This window comes from Hirundo rustica, chromosome 1 (genome assembly GCF_015227805.2).
Source record: "Hirundo rustica isolate bHirRus1 chromosome 1, bHirRus1.pri.v3, whole genome shotgun sequence".
Taxonomy (NCBI): domain Eukaryota; kingdom Metazoa; phylum Chordata; class Aves; order Passeriformes; family Hirundinidae; genus Hirundo; species Hirundo rustica.
The window spans coordinates 121,237,481-121,265,121 of NC_053450.1; the positions used below are offsets into that span (position 1 = coordinate 121,237,481).

A 27,641-nucleotide genomic window follows, 5' to 3' on the forward strand; every position below is an offset into this window, starting at 1 on the left:
CTAAATTTTTACAGAAGGCAAAAATATAAAAAATTTATAGGAATATATTATTTTCTCAATTGGCTCTGATGTTAGATTGGAAGTGCTATCAAAAACTGAATTAACTTCTTTTTTCATTTGTTTATTAGAATATTAAATATTCAAGGACTTTCTCTGCATTCTAGCACGCATCTCTAAATACACAACTATTCAAAATACTAAATTATAGTAGGTGGCAGTGTTAGAGTGCAAACCTCCACAGTTGTTAAGCCAATTTACATACAGTCAGAAAGGCTGCTGATGGTGACAATTTTTAATCTCCTCTTTCTTATTAGTGTCATGATTCTTACCCTTATTCAAGTACTTGTATTCATGTCTTAAAAGGGAAATAGGCAATAAACTGGAGAAGTATTAACCTTTCAGCTACTGTCCCTTTATTTGCAGTCTTCTACCTCAAATACAACCACAGAAGAATCAAGCCCCCCACCTCCATTGCCTAGCACCAAAGAGGGCTCTTCTGAGCCTGAGAAGATACAAATACTTATTACTCCACGGACAGCTCAGGCTGTGCTTGCTCAGGAGGCTGGCTCAGCACAGTGCCAAGGCATTGGGCCCTGGAGATGTGTATCACCACACATTGGTCCACATTTCTAGTCCTGGGCAGCTCTAACGGGACAGCAACGTGCCTCAACCCGCAGCTACACAGGCTTGCTCTCATTTCAGCTGGGGCAGCATCACACGTGTATCTTTGAGAGCATACACTGTGACCTACAAAGAAGGAAAACGCTACAGGTAACCTCACTACCTTTTTAATTTTTTATTTTTTTTTATATCTGCGTTGTCAAATTTAGTGAGAAACAGAACGAAAGAAATCGGAGAAAGTTTTGTATTTGCTCGCATGTGGAGAAGGAAACAAGCCATGGAATTGAGAGCTCATTAAAAAACCACACATGGCAATATTCCCTACAAAGTATCACGTGGAAGTTATATGAATCCTGCATTGAATGCAGTGTCTCATAAAAAGCAAGTTGTATCACATGATGACTTGACTCTCTTCAACTGGGATTCTGCCAGCCCACAAAGAAACCACAATCCAGACTTTTCTCTTAATTCCTAGTACTTTGAGGTCTATGAGAAGCCAAATCAGGTGAATAGTGTCCTTGAGAAGACTGTCTTTAGTCCAGTCTCTGGTAGTATACTTCAATTTTAGCAATTCTGGAAGTGCCTTAAGCTCTGGCTGCAAATTCACTTGGCTTCAATTTCAGCAATGCATTAAAGACCAGATGGATTTAGGAAAGTCCACTGATTGGACTGATCAAATTAGAGGAAGGGGAAGAGAGAAATAAAGGAAAAATATTTTTCCTCTACTTCCTAAAATATATAAAGAAATAGAATTAATTTATGTGAAACAGTTTTCCAGGTGTCTCTCTATGTACTTAGGTTGCAAACCACAGTTTTATGAATGCAGCCTGGCAGCAATCAGGGATCCAGCCATGGATATGCAGGACAGCTGCTCACTGCCCAAACTACACGCTGCTCTATTAGTATTTTCCTGAGGCCTGTAAAAATAACAGACATAAACCCTCTTACAGAATATGGGCATCAGAACTACTGATAATGGAAACAGGCATAAATTCATCTTTGTGGTACAAACCACGAAGACTCTCCTGATGCCAGAGCACAGATGCTTTGGACATAGTTTTGCTGTCCTAATGCAAGCTGTTAAAATCACAGAATCACAGAACCATAGAATGGCTTGGGTTGGAGGGGACTTAAAGATCACCTAATTCCAATCCAACACCAGGCATGTCTGGGGCACATGTTAAGAAAGGAGAGGATCTATCCTCATAATCTTGTTCCTGTGGCAAAGTCTATTTTCCACACTCCTCAGCACTGGCATAATGAGCACACCCCTTCATATTTAGCTCCCTCTTTATATGGCCAACCTTGTTTGTACGAGCTCACACTCTACTGCTAAAACCAGTTCTGTCAACTCAGGTCCACACATGAGTTATGGCAGACTGACAGACAATGGGATTCATCCCAGAATTTTGGCTGGTGGGGCACCTACAACTGCCTTCCAGGGAGAGCTGCAAAAACCTGTGCAATCAGCAATATGGATATCTCCAGCATGAACAAAGTTTATCTTCACAGTATCTGCAGTCAGTCCAGAGGATCTATTTGTAAACTGAGAGCAGACATATTGAAGAGTATTTTTTTGGTAGAGGCTAAGTGCTCCGCCCTGGTGATGACTGTGGCCCTGGCTTTTCTCAAGGATGAACTGTGTGAAAAGGCTTTTATTCACACAACAGAAGATAGCTGCAGTTATTCTTTCACCAACAGAGAAGCAACAGCATACGCTAAAACTGCAGCCTGGCTGATGTAAAATGTGTCACACAGACATCCAGAATAAAAACATATTTTCTGCCAATAAGTACTTAGCTTTAACCATTGGATGCCATTACTTTAAAATCCCAGCTCTGAAATCAAAAGCTGTGCTTTTCGTTCACATAAGAATAAATGTTTTCTTCATTTGAATTTTTAAATGCATGATATATTCCCACATTAGCTTTTCAGATAAGTAAAACAAATAAATCATATGATGTCTGTGAATATTAACAACTGTCACTGTTTACGTAAGTCCTCTGAGACTGGACCCTCCTGTAGGACCATCCATGTACACACCTATTTCTTACAGCGCTGCATTTCACAATATGTTTTAAAACAAAAGTGACTTTGAGAAGCTAAAGACTAACTCTAAGGCTGAATTAAGCAATGGTGTTGTTGTGCCACGTTTATTAAGAACAAGATGAATGATTGTTGTGAAAAAAAGGCATGGGGTGGTCATGTTCCCATGAAACCACTCACTATCAAAGCACAGATGGGTGTCAGCAGTTAAGATACCCCAATTCAGTCCCCAGAAACTCTAAAGTAAACATGCCACCTAGTGTTTAATTGTGACAATTTCATGCATAAATCATCTTGATTGATTCCTCACCAGCTGTTCCCTGCAAGTCTAGGTCGTATAGAGTGTAGGCAGAGTTGTCTGGAAACCTCTTCTCCAGATTCTCCCCCTTCCTCCCCCACAAAAAGCCCTGTCTCAACTTCTGTTTTGCTCCTGAGAAACTGCCAAGTTACACTCCCAGCCCATCCTTCTTTTTTGAGGAGCCTGCAGCTCAGACTGCCGTAATGCAGAAGGCACTGAAAACTGACCTCAGAGGGTCATCCCTGCCGTCAAGGTCCCAGACAAACCTGACCGAGTTCAGAAAAGCTGCCCCTTGTACCACCAGCCAAATGGCACAGACTTCCAACTTCTCCCTGCCTAAAGGTACTGGGCAGAATTATTCTGGGAAGGTGAAGCACTATTTCTAGTTTACAGTTTGCCAAAAGTGGATGAATCACCAAAGTTATAGGCACTGTTTGGATGGATGGAACCAGAAAATCAGGAAAAGATGCTTCCAAAGTATAACATCTTCAAAAGCAGTGAAGAAAATTTCTCTTGAAGCCATGGCAATCTCCTCCTTCGTCACCTCCAGCCTCTGCTTAATAGTGACAGACCTGGCTTAAATGCAAACAATCGTCCCCAAAGAAGAGCTACTGCCCCTTTGTGGCTCAGCTCCTTTCCATGCGCTTAAAAACCACCAAATTCTCCTCTTAAAAATTCTAATTGAGATTCTCTTGATAATTCTGCCATAAACGTTCATTATGTTCCTAGGGATTAAATTCCTACACTGAGTGACATCATAGCATAAACTGTCCTGAGTTTTTGGTAATGTCCTGTTTGCACTTTTTTCAGATCAATAAAAATCTTAAATGAAACTCCGGTTCCTGCAGTACTTCATCAGCCACTTTCCCCCAGCTCATCAAGTTGCTGTCTATCACTATTCTTTGCTTGAAATTCCTCCACCTATTTTTGGTCTGTGTAACCATGTTCATGAGCCAACCAAATTTGAATTAATGTCAAGAGTGCAGTTTCATGAGAGATTGTACCACTTTACTAAAAATCCAATTATTCTGCATCTGCTGCATTCTTTTCACTCAGTACTTTTGTAAATCTATCAAAAAGGCAATCAAGTCTAACTGGCAGCATTCCTTCTTTATAACCCATGCTGATGACTGTGCACAGTCCCACTGATCTCCAGGGCTGAGAATGCATTAAAAGGAAGAGCCCACTGTTACCATTTGTACTTATCAATCCACGGCATCCTCTTTTCCAAATATGAGCAGTCTTTATAACTGGTTCCCAAACTTTGTGGTCCAACCTCAGCTGAGAACAGTCAACAGCACAAACCTCACTGTGGCCACTACCAGCTGTCCTCCTGCCCAGGCTGCTGCCTTCTCCTGCCTGGCAGAGCCATCATGCTCTATTAACTGAGACTGTGCCCAACTTCCTGCTGCTGACACAGCCTGAAGGTGACATGGGAGATACCTGCACCCAGATTCCCAGTATCCCAGCTGCAGGATGTGGATGTAGGCTGCTAACCTGTCTCTCTGGTGACAGACCAGATGAAAAAGCCTTGGACACCAGGACTGCAGCTGCAGTTAGTGTCTCACTACTGCAGTGGCAATTCTGAACCCAAGGTTGAATGTCCCCTCCTCCCAGGGGGAGGAATCAAATAACCAGTCCTTAGCTACTTTAGTACGTTGTCTTCATCTAGCCAAGATGAATCAGAGCCTAGATAATATATTTTCAGACCCACAAAACCACAGAGAAATAGGACTAGAAGGCACTGAGCGATGTTTGTCTCCTGCCTGCCTCAGGTATCCATGCTATCTGTGCCATTTCTGCCAGATGTTTTCTAATATGTTTCTATGCCTTCTGATGAGGGAGATTTTGTCACTCCCTCAGGCACTATAGCCCAGCATTACATGATTCTTCCTTTTCTCACTTAATAGCTAACCTGCAATGCTCATCACTGTATTTCAGTGCTATCATTTCTTGTCATATTCAGCATGAACACAGAGGACAGGTTATTTTTTTCCTTATAATTAGCCAAGACAATGTATGACCCAGACATGCACATCACTTAAAATATTTCTTTTCTAATCAAAATATAAAGGAAAAATACTACTCACAACTTAAATACTCTCTTTTGACACTAATTCTGAGTCCTCCACAACCAGAAATTAATCTCTCTCTTATATTCAAGAAGTTGAACACTTGTCTTCCAATTTCACAACATGGCAGTTTAAAGGTGCTGGTAACATTTTAGTTTCTATGCCTACACAGCGTCTCAAGATTCATGCAGGATGATCAACTATAGATTTTACTTTAAAAATGCCTTTTTATTTTCCAATGGCTAGACAAATGAAATGTTTATGCTGAAGGCCCCATCCCAATCCCTGTGGACATTTGTTTATATGAACTTAATGCCATCAAACTGTGTAAAGAGTATAAAAGCCAAGATAATATACCCTCATATAAGCTTTTACTTTTAGTACATAAAACTAATCATCGTTTTTATGCAACAAACATTTAGCCTTAGTAGAATTATTAATGAGGTCGTAAGAGGAACATACCCAAGAGAAAAGGATTAAATTATGAATTCGGTAGAGCCTACCTGCAGATACACAGTACTGTACTTGAAGAGACAAGTGGCATTTGTCTTAGGAGTATTATAAGCATTTCTGGTGTATTGAATAATTTTTAGTACTAGACTAGAAATTCTCATCTTAGAAAGTTTCAACCTAGTTGTGATGTTCAAATTGCTTCCTTTTGGCTGTCTTTCAAAACCACTGGTTTGGAAAACACTATGGTGGTCACAAACTTGATATTCACCTTTGATCCATATGTTTATCAATGCCCTGAACTGCTCCAAGACTCAGTGAAATCCTTGGGAGTCTTCCCCTTAATTCAGTAGCATTTGGACCAGATTATACCCATTGCATCATGTCATTTGTGTAAATCAGTATTGTCTCTAACTTACAAGCTCTCTTCAGGCATAATCATATCACTTATTCTGCTTAAGGCAAAATTCATGAATTCTAAGCTGATGGTAATAACACAACATAAACCAGGAACCTGGAGAGATGTTAACAGTTCAGGGAAGCAATGTATGCAAATACTTTGCTATGGAACCTCTCCTTCTCTTGATTCCCTCAATTTCCACTGCTGTTATAATTAATAAAAATGATTCCTTTCAAAAATTCTTGCTTAATCAGGCTAAATATTAGGAATGCCACAGTCAACTACAGAGCACTGTCCATTTTTCTGTGCCTAAATATAGACAGCCAAGGGGGAAGGAATTGAAACAGACACTTTCCACAATTTTACTTAAGTATCTTTATTTTATTTTTTTTTTTCTTATACAGTGTCTATTTTATAATACACTAATTAAACAGCTGCCGAGAGGACAGCTGGAAAATACAAAAGAATGCCAACACTGAAGGGAAAAAAAATCAGCCAAATATATTTTTGGTATGATGCTGTTTGTCACTTGAAATACAAATTTATTAAAAGACATATGCTGGTAGACCTACTGTTTTAATATAAACTCCTCCTTGCTGTGCTGTTATACCAAAGAGTATTCTGGATGGAATCACTCCTGAATTGCTAACAGTTATTTAAAGAAGAGAGTCAGCTATGTAGTTAAGAACTCATGCCAAGGCACGCTACAATTAAGTACGTACATGTGGTAACTTGTGTGTAGAACACTACTCTTGCAGGACAAACCTGAGCGACTGATGAAAGGAATTCATTACTCCCAAAGTCATTCTGATGTATTAGTTTGTTGCTTCTAGCAGCAAAAATGCCACACATCTTTTATCACTGCATGTATTACTTAACCCTGCAGATAAAGGCCACCTTTGTATACAGGATTTATGTTGCTTTTTATCAGTGCGGTGTCTGAGCATCTTCTGGGAAAAATCAGCACTGCAAGGGAGAAGTCCCTTGTGAATTCTGTGGCCATGCATACAGGAGTGTGACTGTAACCCCTAATAAAAGACGATGGTGGGTTGTTAACATTCATGCAGAACTGAGCATTTCAATTTTTTCTGACCAAGCACGCTGCAAAAAGAAGGGAGTTGAAGGCAATGTAAAATACACCACATTAAATTATCAGTGCCTTTCCAGCCCAGAGTCTGCAGGATGTTTTTGGTCACTATTTTCTCAACCCCAGGATGTGCTGCTGGGGCAGCCCAGTGCCCTGCAGCTCTCCTGTGGAAGAAAATGCTCAACATCTGGATAGACATCCCAGCAGAGAATTAAACACTAACTAGCAACCTGTAATAGGATCATTAGAGGTTTAGAGGAGCTGCAGAATGGGAAGAATAATGAATAAATGAAAGACTGAAAAGATTTCTTTATTGTTGGCTAATAGCAGTACCTGAAGAAAATTCAATGAAGAGACAAAATGGAGTTGTAAGATGAGGCTAAAAAGCCTTCAGAAAGGGACGTGGTGTGAATAACAATGTAAAAGTGTCAAATACCTACAAAAATTGAACCAAACCATAGGTTGTCTTAAAATTGACTGCCTCTTGTACAATTTTGATTTAAGAAAAACAGCAGTGCCCCTAAAAACAGAGTTCCATAACCAGATTACATCTCCAGTTAAGGGATGTTAGAAAATAGTCTTTCCTGGAAGTCTTGAATTTTCTTCTATGGGAAACTGTGTGTGAGCAGCATGACTGATGAGGACAGTAATATCAACTTCTAGCAAAGTTATTCTTTCTTTTTTGTCACCTTTGCCTTAATAGGAATAGTTTTCTTATCTGTCTATTACTTGCGTGGGATTTTCTGCCAAGGAAATCTACAGCCTCCCAGACTTCATAATGTGCTAATAATTTCAGCTCTTTACTTCTAGCTGCAGTGTTAACTGTGGGCTCTGGCATTTGCACTTCAATGTCTTGTTGTGAGTTCCACCAAAACAGATATAGAGAGGTTACCATGTCAAACTGCAAGGGAGTTTTCTGCACTGTCCCGCTGTTAAGACTCCTCCAACAGCTCGCTCTTGGGTTCGCTCAAACTCTGCACTGTCCTGTACAGATCATCGCTGTTAAATGCCTCATGCTGCTTCTGGCATGTACTTGCAGCCAGAGAGCAGAACAAGCACTCCAGGCCAGGCCCCAAGCAAACTTATATTTCATGTACAACTGGAATGTTCAAAGTGACTGAGCCAGATCTGACTAGGAGAGAAGCTGATGGGAGCTTTGCCAGGACCAAAGCAAGCAGAGACCTGGCACTGGAAAAAGCCTTCCTTAATCTTTACTGCACTTACCAACAGTTTGTCCTCTTTTGGATAGATTAAGATCATTCCTTTTGCAAACACTTTAAGCTCAAATGCTGCCAAGGGTTTTCTTTAACTCCAGCTTGTTCTTCTCATCAGACCAGCACTGCAAAGAAACAAGTTTTGGGGCACAGCCTTTCTCCGACACAGGGCACTGTGTCACAGCATCCAGGACTCACCCAAGGCACGGGGTGGCTGCGATAGTGCACAGGGCAGGTCACAGTAGTGGGATTGAAAGTGCAAGAGCAGGGAACCAGGATGGCTTTTCCATCAGCAACTGCGACAGCTTTTACCTGATCAGAGCATTCATGAAACTACAGCTTGTATTTACTTCCAACATTTCAATTCCTCAAATATATTTTCCAAATTACACTTGCTGAAGTAGAATTAGAAAGGCGTATTATTTTCTCCCTCTCTGTGGCACAAAGACTGCTGACTCAGTAAGGGCAGCATTTGCAGGAAAACGCGATAGCAATAAATGTTTCAGAACTACATATTTTACTGACAAATTACTGCAAATTTTTTCACTCCTATATGTGAAGATTAATTGCTTACAGCAGGTTACACTTCTCCTACATTCACCATTAACTTGTACTTCTGGTAATTAATTACAGGCTGCACCAGTACCAGGTACTTATCTGGCCTACATCCTCTAGTATGTGTTCATTTTCCCCAAGTACAGCATTCCATAAGCAGAGAAAACATAAAGAAGGCAATCACAACTTGCCCAAGCTTAAATCACAACTCTAAACAGACAACAGGTGATCATCAAATTTTCTTTGCACAAAAACCTCTCTCTCTATCCAAAATCCTTGTTGAACCTGGATCCTGTTAAAATGACAATTTGCCGACACTACTAAGAAAGAATCTGCAGCATGCTGCTCTCCCACAACACTTCATTCCGAAAAATCATTGTGGTCCCTTTCAGATTAAAGACCTGTTTAACTATTCAGTCTAAAATTTAGAATTTGTGTCTACAAATCAAGCACCTCTTCAAAATCAGACAGAAATAACTTTTGGACGAAACACCAGCCTTAAGCATCTTAGAGCATAAATGTTTTCTTAGGCCCGATATAAAAAATGTTGGATTAAAAAAAGCATGAACAACAACAGCTTAATCCAGCCCAATTATCACATCCCCTTCTGGAACGGGCATGACTCCACTAATTACAGCCTGAAAGAAATTATCATTATGGGAATAGACAAGTACCCCAGGCAGTACCAAGACATCTCATCCGAGCGCTGGCTCCTCCTGCCAGCCTGTTGGTGGCCCCTCTCCGCTGACCCACCCCACGGAAGGGATGGCACTGGAGTGACGGAGGCATTGAATAATCCCTGCTGTCAACGTGGGAGGCGACAGCAGGAACAGACTGCCTGGACGGTGTTAACGAACCCACCGAGGAGATGAATGCCTTCAGCTGCACTTTCACACTCTGGAATTAGTTTCAGTATGAAACAAAATCTCACTTGTAAAGAGCCTAATTTCCTAGAAGAGTACCGGCGCTTAACCTTAGAACGCTGAATTCTCATCCTCCTCTTGAGAAATAATGGAAGTTTCTGTCCTGCGTGTATGGCTTCCCTCCATCATTTCTGGATCATTCAAAACACTCTAGGCAGCACTTTCAAATAAACCAGCTCAATAATCTTATTTTTTAACATTTTACACCCGTTCAGCTGACCAGAGGAAAAAATTATGAATGATTTTTCTCACATTCGGCAAAGAACTTACTTTGCAGAAAACGTCATACTGAATATTCATTAACTTACTTCTAGGGGTCTGAAATTTACTGAGTTACTGAAGTGCGTGAAGGTTGTGATTCGTGGGCAAACAATGGCCTATGTCCAAAATGAGACATCTCAGCCTCAAGCAAAACATCTGATAGAACTACCACTGAACTACCACTTCCCCATAATATTCTTCTATTTCAGAGGACTTCTAAAGTTTGTACAAAAACAAAGATGAAATTCCCTTTATCCTGTTTTATCCCATTTTTTAGCACTGACAAATGCTCAGTAATTCACCGGTTTACTCCAAAGCCCAGTCCATGCCTTATCTGAGGCTACCATGAGTAACAAAATGGAAGACGACCCCTGAGTCTCTGCTACCAAACCTCTCATGACTTCCTCCAGAATTTGAATCAAAAGCAGCCATGGTAGGCTTCACCCTACAGACTTTTGTGAGCTTTTTATTTAGTTGCTAATTTTGAGTTGATGTAATCTTTTTTTTTTTTTCCCACACAGATTTTCATGAGATGATGGAAAACTACTGGTAGTGGTAGAGAAGCCCACTGAGAGTCCTAACCATCAATATGAAGGCTTCAGCTGCTACATCAAGTCTTCAGTCTGAGCAGATCCCCTTGTCTATTTAGTCCCACTCCTCTTATAGCTGTGATTGCTCCTACTCCTCCTGGCAAGAAAAATATGTTAGAAACAGCTGCTATTCCTCCTTCTGCTTTTCCCCTCAGTGGGAGGAAGGCAGAAAGGGTTGCCAACAGTGTAGCTGCTTAGCTGAAGCCAGCTATTTTTACATGACAGCACAGCCACACAGCCCAGCCTTGCAGGCTGCTCCTGCTTGCACGCACAGAAATCTAGATGAGCACAAGTCCTTGTAAGCCAAGGACCTGCCTTTCACATTATGAAACACCTCAGGGACAAATAATCCTCTAAACACTTAAATTTCATTCAGCAGCAATACAAAAGAAGACCTAATATAATCATTAATGAGGTCCAAAGGTGTGTTTTCACTATTGCTAATGCATTACATCAACTCAAAACACTTTCAAGCACAGGTACCTGGAACTCTCACTTCACAAGTATTCCTCTCACTTCAAGCCAATATAATAATTTTTGAGCTGTTATCAGGGAAGAGACTTGTGCTCCATTTCCACTCATATGAGGTGGATCAGATAGCAGATGTGGCAGAAAATTCACTTATTTTTTCTTCTTGCTGTGTCAGTTTTAATCTGGAGCTGTTTGCTAGTGTCACCCATCGTGTAGCTGCACAAAATCATATGCCAGTAAAAGGGTGGTGGTGAAGAAGAGAGGCCAGGGGTCCTTTAAGCAATGGTTTGCCTCCTGTTGGTCTAAAAGGGTTTTTACAACGCCTGCCTAAAGGTGCCCAGACTGAAGAATGGCATCCAACCACAAGCACAAAAGAAAACACAAGCTGGAATATTTGGTACTAGAGCAAACTCCCCTGAAGCCTCTGAGAGCACTTTGAGAATAACAAAAGACTTGCTCCTCAACTACAAATACTGTAAGTAAAATGAAACACAATTTTGAAACTGTATTTTTCTTTGTACAAATCAAATTCTTCTGATTTCCTAGAGAATGTAGCATGGTTTTCAATCACCATGACTGCTTTATTACACTACATGCATGTAATAATATTTACAATCATCCCAGTAATGATCCAGTTCCAGAACACCCTCTGGACCATTCCCCTACTTACACAGAAACATCCAAAACAAAAAAAAAAAAAATTGTCACACTGCACTATGTCTATTTCTTATTGTGCCTCAAATAAAATAAAAATTCCCTTTCTTACGCCTGTTACAGCATTCAAAATCACCCCGTGTCTAGTCACAGGAATCAACTGAATGAGCGTTGGATGTCCCAATGGCATCTACTCCTCTTGGATATTACACCACCATTCAATTGAACCAAACACTACCATTACCAGTGGATTAATTTTGAAATAAAATGTGAATGGAGGACTTGTGCCATTCTCCAAAGGCCTTCCCTGCACCAGTATGTCTTCCCTAAAAAATGTGATTGTCAATTGAATTAATTTGTTATAGAGGATGAATAGGTTTACATGTCAGGTCAGTTACTCAAGCAATTATTATTATTACTGAGAAATCCAAACAGTAAATAACAAGCCAATGCAGATATGTGAACTCAACAGACAATTCTGCTAGAAATGCCCTAGAGACATGAGGATACACATAAAAAAGCTGATCTCTTTCATACTCGCCACGACTATATGACAGCAAATTCACTCCCTGCTTTACAAATAAAAACTGGCTCTAGTCCCCAGCTAGCTGGCCAGCACTGAATGGCAAAAACAACAGTCTCACTGCAGAAGTATGCTTAACAAATGTCAGTAAGTCAATTCAGCACAAGGACCAGACTCAAAAACAAAGTTTTGTTTGACAGCTCTTGCTGCCATACCACCTGGGAAATGAAAATATCCACATGTCACTGCTTACAAGGCTGTTTCTCATATGTAAAATAATTTCTAATTTTACATCTTCAGATGGCTGCTAACTGCACAAAATTCTCAGTTTATCATCATGTAAGTCCTAGTCCATAAAACGCTCTGCGATATGAGTGCATAAGAGAAAGAGATCAAGCAAAGCCCACTTCAAATAAGAAGAGCGAGAAGAAATGGAGGCAAACAGACAACATCCCAATTTCAGATCCATGAGAAGGAAAGAAAACACACAATATCCCAATTTGAGACCCATCCACCAAAGGCTTGTCAGAGAAGAGGAGCTTTGAACCATGTACAGAAAGATAACAAACTTGAGCTGTGGTGAAGGGTCAGTGGGAACCAGATTCATAACCTTACTTTGGAAAATACTTGAGTATACACATGGACAAATACAATGTGTGACCAATTTTAGATGCAGCTTCTAAGGTAAATGGTATATACCCATATGTTTACATGGTGAAAACATTTGCATTTGGTACTTATTAGAAAGTTTTCGTCATAAGCTCCAGTCAAATATTAGTTGGGAGCCAAGGTCATATTAAGAGGATGTAAACTTTGCAGTGGGATAACGATAGCTATTGAAGTATAGGAGAATAGCAACAGGTCTTCTGACAAAACCTTTTCTTCTCAGGTTTGACAGAAAGACTGGTATTAATTATGAAAATTTTAAACTGAATACTTACCTTTTCAACTGGAGTATTTTCTTCACTCGTTACACTTGCTTTTCTTGATTCATTTTTCGTTCTGCTCAGCCTCCGGGACACTTTTTCTCTAAGCAAAGTGGCATATCCAATGTGCTCATATATGGGGTTTGTTGTCATTTTGGAAATATACTCAGAAGCCTTTGTTTCTATATACAATGTTATCAAGCCATCTGTAACCAGATCATGGATTGATTCAAATCTTTTCTCCCCAACGAAGTGCTTCCCATCATAGAATAACCTGTAGTTTAAGGTCTGATTACCAAATCTGCAAACACCAGAAAGAAAAAACAGAGGGAGAGAAGTGAGAGAGAATTCAGACCGTGTTGAAGGCTCTTCCGTCCTGAATCACTTTTGAGGTGCTTATCCACATATGGGCATATTTACAGTCAACAAAGAGATGGACATCTACCAAGTAATCAAAATCCCAAGGGTCTGAATCATGCTCTCTCAAGAAGCCAGGGAGACCAAGCTCCTAATTCAGGGCTCAATTAAACATCCAAAGTGGGAAAACTCTAGCCCTATTTACAGCAGGTGTAATCTATTGGGATTTTTTAAGTGTTTTAATAATCCAAGCGTAGTAGTAGCACATTCAGTTTGTGACACCAAATTCCAACTGAGCTTGGAATCCCATCACTGATTAAAGCATTCAAAGATATGGTACTGTGTTAAATTGTCCTTATAGTGCATCAGAGCTACATGTCTTTGCAAATTTTGTTGGGACTTCAAATCACATGGTTTAAGCCTCTTATTTTTCACCCATATTTTTCATATAAAAATCCCAATTTATAATTAAATTCAGATTTGATTCTACAAGTAATTATTCAGATGGATTTAGAAAACATACTGTTTCATCAAAACAACAGGCATTTTACCATAATTCTTATCCTTTATTATTTTTTACTTCTTCATTTTGAAATCTCCTCTAAAACCCTAAAAAATTGTGTTTGTTCTTTTTCAGCTGACACAAATTGGTTTTAATTTACACCACTTTTTAGTTGGCATGACTCACCAGCTTTTCCAGCTTTACCATCTGCACATCAATACAAATTCTAAGCATGACTTCAGCACTGTATCACAGCTACTTGGGATAACTCCTCGAACAATTTTTCTTTGTGTCTTACCAGCAGAAGGGTAAAAATGCAGACGTTTGGTTTGTGTATATCTCACAGGAGTAATAATGCTATAAAAATTGCAAAATATTGCCAAGGAGCTTGTTTCATCAAAACCCAACTGAATATCTTGTCTTCTTGCTGCTAATACACAGTGTCCCTAAGACCTGAGAGGGCAGGTTTTGAAAGACACAGCTAAGCCAGGAAAGGCACCTGTGAGTTCAGAGCTTGGGTTCCCACTGCATTTTTCATTCAGTTGAATAGCAGACTCTTCCTTGAGCAGCAGTATCCCATGCTTCACAATGCGTTCCTACAAAAAACTCGAGTCCCTACTGGGGAAGAAACTGCCAGTTTTCAGCTTGTGGATGCCACGATCTTCCAGCTTTATTTGGGGTTATTATCACAGATAGTTGATGTTTGTACGCAACACTGAGCTCAGAGGATAACCTGGCTGTGTCCTCTACTGGGTCGTGTTCCTGTTCTGTATTCACTCACACCTTTTGTAGAGTCTTGAAGGAGAAGATCCATCTTAACAAAACTTAACTCTAGGTTAAATTAAAATTAAAAAAAAATGGGTACTGCTTCTGAAAAAGGACTTCCTAGCCAGGTGCTGAAGGGGAGACTGGGTTGCTGCAGTACCATGATAGTCAAACTTCTGACAAGAAGGTGTAAAAGCATTCTGGTATCACACAATGTATTGAGTAACAGTGGGGACAGACTTCACTCAAAAGGGACCCATACAATCCTCTCCATTAAGCACACTTACATTGGAACTATAAGCCTCTATTAAACCAGCATTTACCTGAGAGCAAGTGTGTAGCAGCCGGGTTGCCGCTGGCTTTCTCTAAGAATATATGCTCCTTCTACACCAGCAAGAATTTCATCTGCCTGCTCCCGAGAAATGATCCCATGAAACCTAAGGGGAGATATTTCAGTGACTCACAGAGCAATCCAACCAGAAAAACATCCTTCTCCACCCCAGAAAACATTTGAAAACTTCAGCACTCTCTCGAACCTTGGTCTAAACTGTCAGGGTAGCATCCAACGAGCAGGAGGATCACCCAGCCTGGGCATGTTCAGCACAGGCACAAAAATTACAATGGAAATGCACTTCCAGTCAGGATAAACTCAGATATACCCAAAGATTATTTTCTGTAAGTGCCCTTTTGCCACTTTTCTCCTTTACCAGTCTATGCCCGTCCTCCTTGTTTCCTTTCTAGTGCCCTTAGAATTGAAAACTAGGCAAAAAGGCATTTAAAAAAATTAATTATTGTATTTAAATACATAGCTATTTAAAGATATGTATTTATATACATAAATATTTAATTATAATTAAAATCATAGGTCTTCTTATTATCAATTTGCTTTATTTTAATATTACATTGTTTCCTCAAATTTGTAAGGAAAACAGAGACAAAAATGGAAACAATTATTCAAAATTCTATTCTGCATATATTAAAGTAGAAGAAGGTACAGAGAAATCTTGAGAAAAACATTGTTTTCTTCATGTCAAGGAGCTCCTCATTCAGTGCTGGGAAAAAGCAATACTTCTCTGATTCTTTTGTCATTGCTATTTTAAGAAAGAAAGAGGGCCTAGGATGCACAATTAACCTTATGAAAACCAATATTTAGCAGTGATTTCTCCATAGGTACAAATTCAGTCTTGACAGCAGTTTGAATCTTAACTCCTACACACATTTTGCTAGCTGATAAGTCTCTGAGGGTCTTTTTGGAGGTTTAGAAAGTTTCTATTTTTGCTGCTGTCTAAAAAAGGGCACTAAAATCTACTGGCCTTCAGCATTTTCTCTTTTCTGACAATACATATGAAGTGGCACATTCCTAACACTGCCTCTGGCTCGGTAGTGAAAGAGAAGAAAAACACGTTGGATGTAAATGCAATTGATCCATTCTCTTTATGTTGTCTTTTCACAACTAATACATGTTGAAAATATTAGGTTTAGATGACCTTTCCAGTGTGACTTTGCATTAAAGATAGTGTGAATTTATTAATCTTTTCTCTCTGTACAGGTGGGGGACAAGCATCCTCTAAATGACGTAACTGAAACATGATTTTAATCAGTAAACTCAGGGCAGTTCATAATTTTAGTCAGAAATAATCAGCATAAGCTATTCCCCACAAAATACGGCAGACATTGGGTTAGATACTAGGACAAAATATCTGTCATCAATTTAAGAAATCACTTGGATGTGATACTTGGGGCATCTGTGAAATTTCTTTAACCACGGGCAGCAAGCAGTTCTTATGGATATTTTTAGTACATTTTTTGTAAGAGCATGAAAAGAGCTTGTATGTGGTACAAGATCCCCTGAACTAATGCCTGCTTCTGACAGCAGCCAAGAAATGCTTACAGAAAGAGTGCAGGAAGCAGTGACATATTTCTTTCACTTCTCATCCCTGTCTATCCATCACTGCTTTAGACACAATCGTGTCTGATCACTTGTGACCTTACCCTTCACGTATTCGAGAATCTCACTTGCAAACCCTTTTACATCTTGGTGCTTTTGGCCTCTGCAGCTGCCTCTGGCAATGAACTTGGAAAGGGCACTGTGCACGTCCCCTTCTTGGGCACCACTGAGGTGACCTGTTCTGCTGTGGCAGGAGCTGCATCCCTTCATTCCAGCATTGCTGCCCCTCACAGTACCCTTCTCTTCTCCCATAACCTTTGAGAAAAGGATGGAGGAGGAAAGGGTAGGGAGGGACCAGAAATATGTGCACTACTTAAAATGCAGCCACATCACAGATTTATATAGTAACGTAATGATGGCTTTTTCAGTTTCTTTCCCTAGAAATTCCTGTTTCTCTTTCCAAGTACTACTGAGTACTGAGTCAACTGCTTTTACAGGACTACCTCAGTGCTTCTGAAATCTCCTTTCTGAGTGATAATAACTAAGGTGATCTTGCCTGGACAGGTTCACCAAGGTGAGGTCTTACAGTTCCTGTCTGCCCTGCTGCTCTACAAACCCAGGCACGCTCCTGGATAAGAGACTGCAGCAATGGTTTTACAAGTCCTGCTGTAGGAAGTGTGACGTGTTACTCAACTAGCTGCTGCCTTCAGCTCTGTTGTACTCTAGTGGCTGCATCTGAATTCCTCATTGGCAAAGGTAGTATTTAAAAAATGGAACTTCAGTAATTAGGGGCAAAGCTGCTGGCTCTTGAGGTTTCTGATGGTAGAAAGGGATCATTAAACACAGATGGCGTGTCTGGGATGGAATAAAAAATAGAGCCTAGGATCTAAATAATTCAGCTAGTGACAAGAGCGGGGGTCTCAGCATATTACTCTAGTAAAGGCCAAACGCCAGGGCTGGGTGGCTGCTGCTGTGGCTGTGCCTTTCAACTTCACCCAGCCAGGTCTCCGTGCTAACGCACAACACAGCCCCTTCCTGGTTATCTACCGGCAAAAAGAGTGCTGAGAACAAAGGAATTAACTCTAGTGGCTTGTTATTTTCCTTCAAAGAAGAATACACCTCTTATTTGGGTATTTTGGACCCCATAACATTAGCAGGGAGAACAGCAGCTACACAAGCAGCAGTATACACACACTTCCACAACTCAGTAGGGTAGTGAAAGGAACATACACAAAAAGGCGGTGAGAGAGACAAACTGCTTCTCCCCTTCCCGGGCCAGTGCAGAACCTCCAGCAGGTTTAAACAACAACTAAAATAAAAAGAAGGAATACCCTAGACAACATTTTTTCCCCAAAATTATCCTGAGAGAAATAAAAATAACATGCAGGCTCACACAACAGCATAATCCAAGGATTGTGACCAGCAGCAATGGACTTTAATACAGCTGTATTATTAGACTTCCATTGTATTTGGCCCTCGGTTGAAGTGAAAGGTAAAGTAAAATATTTTATTAGACCTTCATTGTGCCTTTTTAAAATAGTTCTAGAGTAACAACTTTTGGATATACTCAACAGATACTTAAAAGAGAAAAACACTTACTCTCTTCCATAATACTTTGGCCTGTTCTCCACCTAAATTTTGAAAGAAACAAACAAACAAAAAAAACATATTAAATGCATAATTCTAAATAAACTGCATAAAAATGTTTTACTCCTGATTAATAAGGAGGACTAATGCACCCATCTAAGCTACAATATTCTGCAGACTCAAAACTGTGACTGGAACATGACCACACAGAAGAACAGAAAAACGTAAACAGAAGGGGTGCTTTTACTGAATTATTTCTGAGAGGGAAAAACATGTATCAGCGGTCAAAAACTAGAACTACGCATAACTGTATGAAATCTGACCAAACAGACCAAGAATACTTTACTGCAGTTTTGCCAAACCAGTACTTATAACATAAATTAAGACTAGGTTTGTTATCTAGCCTTTGTATACATTTGCATACCCTTTATTTATATTACATATGCATATGTACTTAAGGACATTTATATACATATTTTTGCCTTTCTGTGGCGACTGACTTAAAAAAAAAAAAAAAAAAAAAGTTTAATATCCTTGGAAAAACCAGGGGTTTATGTATTTCGACCCACTCCTAAATTCCGTGAAGTCTCAAGCTTTTGCGGGCCTGACCCAAAGTACACTGGAAGTGTACTTTCGGAGGTCTCTGGACCAAACGGCAGGGATGGCAGGCTGTGACCCACGAGCCCTGGGCACGCGCGGCGCGGCGATTCCCGGCTCCCGGCGCCATTCCCGGTGCCCGCGGCGGGGCCGGCAGGGGGCGCCACCCGCCCAGCCTTGGCACGGGGCCGCTCCCGGGGCGCCGATGAACGCGGCGCGGCCCGGAGCGCTCATTAGCGCCCGGGGCTCATTAGCGCCCGGGGAACGTTCAGTAACGCCCGGGGGACGTTCATTAACGCCCGGGGAACGTTCATTAACGCCCGGGGGACGTTCATTAACGCCCGGGGGAACGTTCAGTAACGCCCGAGGAACGTTCATTAACGCCCGGGGGACGTTCATTAACGCCCGGGGGAACGTTCATTAGCGCCCGGGGGACGTTCATTAACGCCCGGGGGAACGTTCATTAACGCCCGGTGGAACGTTCACTAACGCCCGGGGAACATTCGCTAACGCCCGGGGAACATTCGCTAACGCCCGGGGAACGTTCGCTAACGCCCGGAGCTCTGCTCAGGCGCGCCCGCACCCGAGTGTCTGCAGCAGGAGCCGCTCCCTCTGCAGCTACAGAGCGTACCAACAGCGTCATCTCGCCGGGCTGCAGCTTCGGGCAGTGCTTTGACACAGCAGGCCTGACAGAACTTCATCTAAGACACGCAGAAAGTCTCCAAATTATTGAAGAAGATTATCTGAGCTCTGCATATCTCAGTGGAGATGTCTGTATCGGTGGAATCACTGCTCCACGCGTGCTAACACGTGTATGACAAATTGCAGTTTCAAGACTGTTTCATTCTTTAGCTTAAAACACAGTTAGTGATTTTTCCCTCAATTTCTCTGACTGAAAACAAGCACTCTTGTTCTTATTTTCATGAATAATTCTTATTTTGCTCATAAAAACTTTAAATTGGTGAAGCTTTCCCCCTCCCCCCCCCCCCCCCCCCCCCCCCCCCCGAATAGCAAATGCATAACTGTCACATTTTTGATTCAATAATCTACATGCCTAGCACTGAAGAGAAGCAGCTGACTTTCTACCCTGCAGTCACTAGGGCTACAACACAGCAGAAGATGAACAAAAGTCTGTACAAGATAATGAGGATCTTCAATGGAAGACCTATGGGAGTTCAATCAAGTCCTTACTGTGCTTCTTTCCCAGCTCGGCATTTCTTTTCTAGCACGGCACTAACAATAGCAGCATCATACCCTTGGAACTTCTGCCCAGGAATAATACCTTGACACAAACATTTCTGAGCTCTGAGGGGCAGGAATAAGAGAGAAAAGAAAACGCAGAAGTGAAGAGAAGGCAAAATCAAAGGAATTGCCAAGCGCAGGTGCTGTGCTTCTCTGTGCGTATATAGGAACTTAGAGAAGAAAGTGCATGAATTCAATTTAACTTTCTATTTTTAAGTAAAAAAATATTATGAAGAAAAGATATATTACCTCTGAAAGGAGGTTGTTCATATGTTCATCTTCAATAGCACTATATGACTATTATCTTGCAACTGTGCAGCCTTCTTGTCATCCTTATAGACCTTTATAACCCTTGAAAGCATAGATTTAGCTGGCAACTCAATTAAAAATTTGGTATCAGAGGCTGAGTTACGTAAGAACACCACATGCATTCTTCTCTTTCATGGAAACCAAGGCTACTCTGTACACTGAAAATTGCCAAATAAAGCACTTAGACAAAAGAAGTATAGCATGATTTTCATTTAGTAGTCAGAGTCTGCTTCTATTTAAAAATACTGATTTACCTTGATTGCATTTATATACAGAATAAACCCCAACACTTTCAATCTGCATCAGAAAAATGAGAGTTACTCAGATCTACCTTTGAAATTAGCTTTAAGTATGGGTTTCCCCATATATATATATATATATATATACACATATATATATATAAAGTATAAACACAATCTGGAAATAACTCCTTGAAAAAGAGAGGCACATTTTTTCATCCTTCTCACACTATTCATGCAAAAATACAAACTTTTCTGTGAATTTTTTATCATTTGACTAGCAACTGACTGAACCACCGTGGATAATGTGATTTCCACTTTCCCTGCTGTTCATGAGGTAAGAGAGTTGTTCTACTGAGAATCCGCACAAAGCCTCTCTACTTCTCTCTTCCTCCTATTCCATAGAACTGAAACCTTCACTCCAACATCTTTTAGCATTTGCGTGTCTAAAATCACCACAGCTTCTGTATTTGGCTTTAGACAGGAAAGATACCATGGTATTTCCTGAAATGAGACTCCTGATCTGTCAGAGCATCCAGGTGCCTCGGAATCTAAAAATCCCCTCTTGTGCTTACTGCAACCTTTACCCTGAAATAATAATTTCTGTCCTAACCAAATTTACCATTAGGAACAAACACAAGGAAACAAAGTTAAAGCAAGATAAAAGATCAAAAATAACATCAGGGTCTCTACATCAAAACCAGAATGTTGGACTGAACTTGGAAATAAACCAAAAGCCTGCACAATTGATGAAGCAGAGGCTTAAAAATATCAAAGGAGCCAGTAGGTCTGTTTTGTGCCGACTGCAGACTCTGTAAAAACTTCAAGGGAAATTCTATATATTCCAGAAGGCAAAGGTGACTGAAATTCAGTTGGGATTAGCTTTCCCTCTCCTGTTATAAATGGGCTTGCACACACAAAGTCAAGCAGATCCACCTAAAAGAACTCTCAGCAGCAGAAAGAGCAGAAAATCCACAGGTAAAGAAGTGACTGTTTCCTGGCGGCAGGAGCCCAGAACAATCAGCCCTGTTCTGAGGACACATACACTTAGGGTTTTTTTGCATAGATAATGCCCATGAAGAACGCCTTCATCATTTTCAGTATAGTCCTCACAAATTCCTTGCTGAAAAAAGAGCCACCTTTCCTAGGCAACCAGTTGGCTCCAATGCTCTTACGCTAACAGACAAAAACAAAGTACAAAAATGAGGAAAATTACATTAGGCAAATTACAGCTCTTCACTAGTGAAAACATATTTTGCCTTGAAGAGCATCACAGCTTGCTTTTACTTCCCCCGTACAGAAGATAAATTAAATGGTTTCTCCTTCACTAAAAGTACACGGCAGCTTTCAATTCAAATGTGAGATGATAATTTTTTGGCTTAGAAAAAGGCATTATTGCCAATTCCAAACCAAAAATGTTCTTCCAGAGCAGGCATTTCTGGCTGTTGTTCCAGAAACCATGGGGAATATGCTGAAAAGCATTAATGAAATTCATAGTTGTATAAATTGTGAAACACCAGTGAATGCCAAAATTGTTTAAAATTCATGTCACATTGATCAGGAAATAAGATGTATGGTAAAACAACCTAAATCACTGCTAATCCAGTAACCTTACAAAGCCAGCAACATTCAATGTCATCTAATCTTGATGCATGCTCAAAGAGAAATGAAACCCTGCACAGCTCTCCTGGCACTCTACTAAGGCCTTGGGAAGCTCATGTTTGAGAGACTCCAGCCTTGACTCCCAGCTTGCCAAACCCGATTGCCCCTCCCCGCCCCCAAAAACCCCTTAATTTGTTCACAGTCTAATTTTTTACAATGTTACAGCATATCCTTCAAGGTTGTACTTGGATTTGATGTCAACACTGAGAAGAAAATAAGCCTTATTAAAATGAACTAGCTATCTGAGCTAATTCTATATATTATGTTTACATAATTTTGAAGTTTACTGAATTTCAATGCACTGGGATTTGTGGCCCTTCTTCTGGCCAGGATGGTTTAGACCTAGCATGACATATTCCCACTAATGTACAGATTATTGTATTAAAATCCCACACCACTCTGCAAGATAACTCATCACAAAACTACTGGGAATCATGCAGGCAGGAGGTGAGCGTCCTGTAATGTGACAGATTTTCATTGCAAGCTTTGACATCCCAGCCACACTGCACTCAAGATCTCCAGATACCCTGAAGAATTCTTTCTGCGTAAGTACAACCACAGAAACAGAATAACCCTAATTTCAGAAAAATTTAATTTCTCTTCAGCTTCATTGCACAAGACATATTTCCTTATCCAGTGGCCAGAGCTGAAATCTAGAAATGCTGGAATGAAACTTCAGAAATCCCCCTAGGACAGCAATTCTCTAAGTCATAAGGGCCAGCACAGTATAACATTGTGTATTGTGGACCCATTTCAGCCACTACTTTAATACATCCATGATGAGAATATAAAAGGGGAAGGGAAACAATAAGGTGGGTAGCTGCACCTGGTTCTCTGGTCTTCAAAATACAAAAAAAAACCAGAGAAACAAGATCCACGAGTTAATAATGTTGGTGTGTTTACTCAGCTCAGGCAGTGAGGCATTTTCCCAAAGGAAGTTTAATCTGATATATTTTCTGTTTGGAACAATCCTAATTATTTTTCAGTAACTCTGGTTGACTGGATATAAATATGTTTTTCAGCTCAGTTTGACATAAAGAGAAATAGAAGGGTTGGAAGAGAAGCTTTCAAGACAAGCACAGTAAAAAAACAGACTCTAAAGAAAAGGAGTTTATTGTCTGTATTGTTCAGCTTTTGGCAGATTTATCATAAGCCCACTGCAAACTTTATACCTATAATCAACAACCAAAACGGATTAAGGGAAATTGCAAGTCCCCATTAAATGGAATGGAGGAAAGCTATGCTGTATTTCTTTACTCCTATAAAACTTTTTTTGCCTCCACATTTTTTAAAGGAAAAATTCTACTTAGATCACTTAGCATGTCTAAAATTCTCTCCAAATAGGACAAATTATTTCACACCAATGATTCTTAAGCAATTTGAGAGAACATTCTTTTGGAAGGGAAATATTTACCTTTTTTTTTTTTATCTTTTAACCTTTAATATATATGTATGTATGTATGTATGTATGTATGTATGTATGTATGTATGTATTTTCTTTTTTTCTTTATTACCTTATTAGGCTCTCTGGCAGTTTTTCAAAGAGAAGCAACTCTTGGTTTTGCAAAAGGTTTCACATCCCAAAGCCCATTGCTAATTTTGTCAGTAGGAATAGCAGCAACACAACATCTCTAGTCCCCAGCCAAGGACAGGCCAGTTATGGAACTTACCGTGCACCTACATAATGAAAAGATGGTTTTCTCCCTTAGGATTTTCAGTCAATGCCACGTGTAACTTTCTGAGTATGTTGCTGCCCTTTGATTATGTGGTGAGGGAGGAGCAAAGGCATTCCTCAGAAAGTCCACAGAACACATTCCACCCGCACTGCCCACGTGCCAGAAGCTGTCCAGAGAGAAAGGTGACACGAAGAGTTTGAAAGCGTGCATCTCCTTTTATCAGTCAGTCACAGAGCCACGGAGACACCAGCATTATGGACACCTGAGGGATGCACATTGAGCCATGAGACAACAAGGGATTACAGTGCCTCCAAGAAAGTAGCTGGGAGCAAGATGTCAAATCCATTCAAAACACCAGAGGCCCAATGACTAGACAGATCTCTGCAGAAAAGGATCCTGCCATCGTTACAGATCAATAAATGAACTTGAACCACTGGATGCTGTCTGTAGCAAAAACTGCCAAACCAAGAATGTCATACTGAAGTACAAACCCAAGAATGCAGCTGACAAGACACCTTAGAATACTCTCCTTCTCATCACTCTCCTTGTGATGTCCACTCAGAAAGTCTCTAGATGGAATATGACACCACGTCTCAAGAAGGACTGGAGCAAATAAACAGAGTGAGCAGGGGTTTAGCAACCGTGAAAAAAACATGAAGAAAGACTGGCCTAAAGAACAGAGGTTAGAGAGGGGCTGTAGCAGATAAATACAAAGAAGGCTGCTTTCCAGAGGAAATAAATTTGTTGTCCGTATGTCGACTAGATGTGACAAGAAGAAATAGGCTTAAATTTCTAAAATATAAGATAGAACTTAAAAAAATGTTAAAAATAATTGAACACTAACTAAATAAGCAGAGGCAGTCAAGAAATCCTCATTTAGCCTTTTTCAAGGGTTTAAGAAATGGATTTGCAAACATATTTTCTTGACACATGGATGACAACATCTTGAATTTCTTCTGGCCCCAAGATAGCACAGTCCAGCCTATTCCTCATCCCTGCCTGGATTGCTCTCAGGAGATAGGAGTAAGCAAGGAGCAGACTTGAATAGGACGTAAAAATCACATACAAAAGAACAATTAATACTCTGCCCACCTCTGTGGAGGGAAGGAGAATACCTTCTCAGAAGAGAAGGCAGCACCGAGAAGGCAAGGCACCAAGAGAACTATTCTGGAGGAGAAAGCCAAGCCTACAAGTGATAAACTTGTCACCATTTAACTAAATAACAGAAGCCAGTTTCAATCCACCATCATTATAATGAAGTGCCAAATTGTGTTTGGTATCTTCTAACAAAATAATTCTGTGGAAAAATTTACAGGGCCAGGGAGAAGGTAGGTGTGTTCTTCACCATGAGAAAGAATGTAAATAATTTAAGACAAAAGTGAAGAGCACAAAGAATGCTTTTACTAACTGCTCTTCAAAGCTACACATCTCTGCTCTGATGGCATGCTGCAACCTACAGAGAAGGTAAAACGCATAAAGACTCTTTTGCAGAAGGATTACGCATAGCAAAGAAACGTAGGAAGCCCCACAGATGTGACTGTTGCTGTGGTACTTACTGCAGGTTGATTTCTACCTGGTCAAGGTTATTTCTACAATAATTTTTAAAGATAAATTATGTTCATATAGTTGAAATCACTTGTTTACTTACTTGTTTGTACCAGACTTTCAAAAGAGCTTCTTTAAGCCACCCTTTCTGAAGGTATTTTTAACCCACGGTTGTTTCTCTTCTGTGACCTTAAACAAGCTGACCAGCAGCCAATAATCAATACACCAGACAAAACACTATAGACTCCAGAAGGTAACAAAAATCTCTCCCAACATGGACATCTCTATTGCTACAAAACATATTTCTGTATACACTCAGCTCCAACAGAAATGATCAAGATTGAATAGGAAAAGAAAATCCAAATATTTTCTCATGCAGTAAAGAAAATAATGGTCCCCTGAACATGAGCTAAAATAAAATGAAATAAATCTTAATCAAGAAGGCTGCTGCTAAACAATCAGGGGAGACAGGGTCAGGTTCAAACAATTTCAACAGCAAAAGTAGGAGTCATCTATTTTGTTATGCAGCTTCCAGTCACTCAGTAATGGCATCATTAAACGTAAAAGGAATATCAGTGTTACCCTGAATGCAGGATGAAAAATTTGAATACAATATTTAAACTATGCTGCTTTTTTTTTCAAGAATGATCTGTTGAGTCATCTGAATGGGAAGAAAAATGTCCCCAGCAGCAGATAAATGTAGTAAGCCACATCAATGCTCTGGATCCTTCTGAAACAACTGAGAAGCAATAAAACATTCCTATGACACATGCCACAACAGTCCTCAGTTTCAAAAAGATGTGTGTAACTGACTGATTTGATCATTCTTGTCTTTAGCTATATACATGCACGTAATGGAAATATAGGAAGGAAGACAGAGAGATGAGCAAAGTTTCTATATCTATTCGTATTAGGAAATACAAATTCATCAGTTGCTCAATACTTTGAGTTCCTGGTGTTTTGACTGGGGTGGAATTAATTTTCTTCACAGTGGCTGGTATGAAGCTGTGTTTTGGATTTGCGGTGAACACAGAGTTGATAACACAGAATCTTTTTTTTTTTTTTTTTTTTTTTTTTTTTTTTTTTTTTTTTTTTACTGCTGTGCAGGGTTTACACAGAGCCAAGGACTTTTCTGCTTTTTACACTGCTGTGTTGGTGAGGGGCTGAGGTGCACGGAAAACTGGGGAAAACACAGCTAGGACAAATGATCCCACCTGTCCAAAGGGATTTTCCAGACCATGGGACATCATGCTCAGTACATAAAGTGGGGGGAAGAAGGAGGTAGGGTGATGGTGTTTGTCGTCCCAAGCAATTGTTACACCTGATGGGGCCCTGCTCTCCTGGGGATGGCTGAACACCTACCTGCCCTTGGGAAGTGGTGAATTAATTCCTTGTTTTGCTTTGCTTGTGTGTGTAGCTCCTGCTTTCCCTATTGAACTGTTTTTATCTAAACCCATGAGCTTTGTTATTTTTATTATTCTGATTCTCTCACAAATCCCACTGGCGGGGCAGTGACGAGTGGCTGCATGGGGCTTGGCTGCTGGCTGGAGTTAAACCAGGACAGTTCCTCATCTTGAAACTTGCAAAAAGATACCAGACACAAAGTCAGAGAGCAGAGACAGCAAGACCCCCTTTCACAGGCACAAGGAATACTGGCCTGAATTGGCACAGGTATGTAATTCTGTACAAACACATAGCTTTTTCACCTACACGTAGGCTTATTGATAAACCTTATCCAGATCGAGATATAAAAGAGGCTTTCATTTATTTTGGCTTGAAAACTTATATTCAACACCAAGTCTAAATAAAATGAACCTGCTTAAAACAGTGATATGTGATAAGGATAAAAGGAAATAAAAATCTAGGAGAATAACAAAAATCACAAACGCAGACACACACGTGCATCACACACTTCCAAGGAGTGATGGAAGGAAGCATGAAACTGCAGAGATTTCAAGCAGACCCAGAGGGATAATTAACATGTTCATCAGTCCATAAAGACAGCTACCTGCAGTTTGTGCTCATCAAACAAGTCAGAGCTTACCATCATGTCTTGCAAAAAGATGGTTTTAACTTTTTCATTTCACAGTGATCAATAAATGCATCGACTGATTCCTACTTTTTCCTCTGATGAAGATGAACACTAGTCTAATTTGGAAATCATAACCTAGACCATTAGTA

General features: G+C 40.2%; 1 protein-coding gene across 1 annotated transcript in view; it reads right to left on the minus strand.

The window, feature by feature from the left end:
* CHN2 (chimerin 2) overlaps positions 1–27,641 on the minus strand; it is a 158,585-nt gene that overhangs the window by 51,618 nt on the left and 79,326 nt on the right. Inside the window, exons 4-6 of the mRNA XM_040070700.2 lie at positions 18,203–18,234; positions 15,039–15,152; positions 13,107–13,392 (exon numbers count right to left, since the gene is read on the minus strand). Of these exons, the coding sequence (XP_039926634.1) occupies positions 13,107–13,392; positions 15,039–15,152; positions 18,203–18,234 (432 nt within the window). The remainder of the gene's footprint in view (positions 1–13,106; positions 13,393–15,038; positions 15,153–18,202; positions 18,235–27,641) is intronic.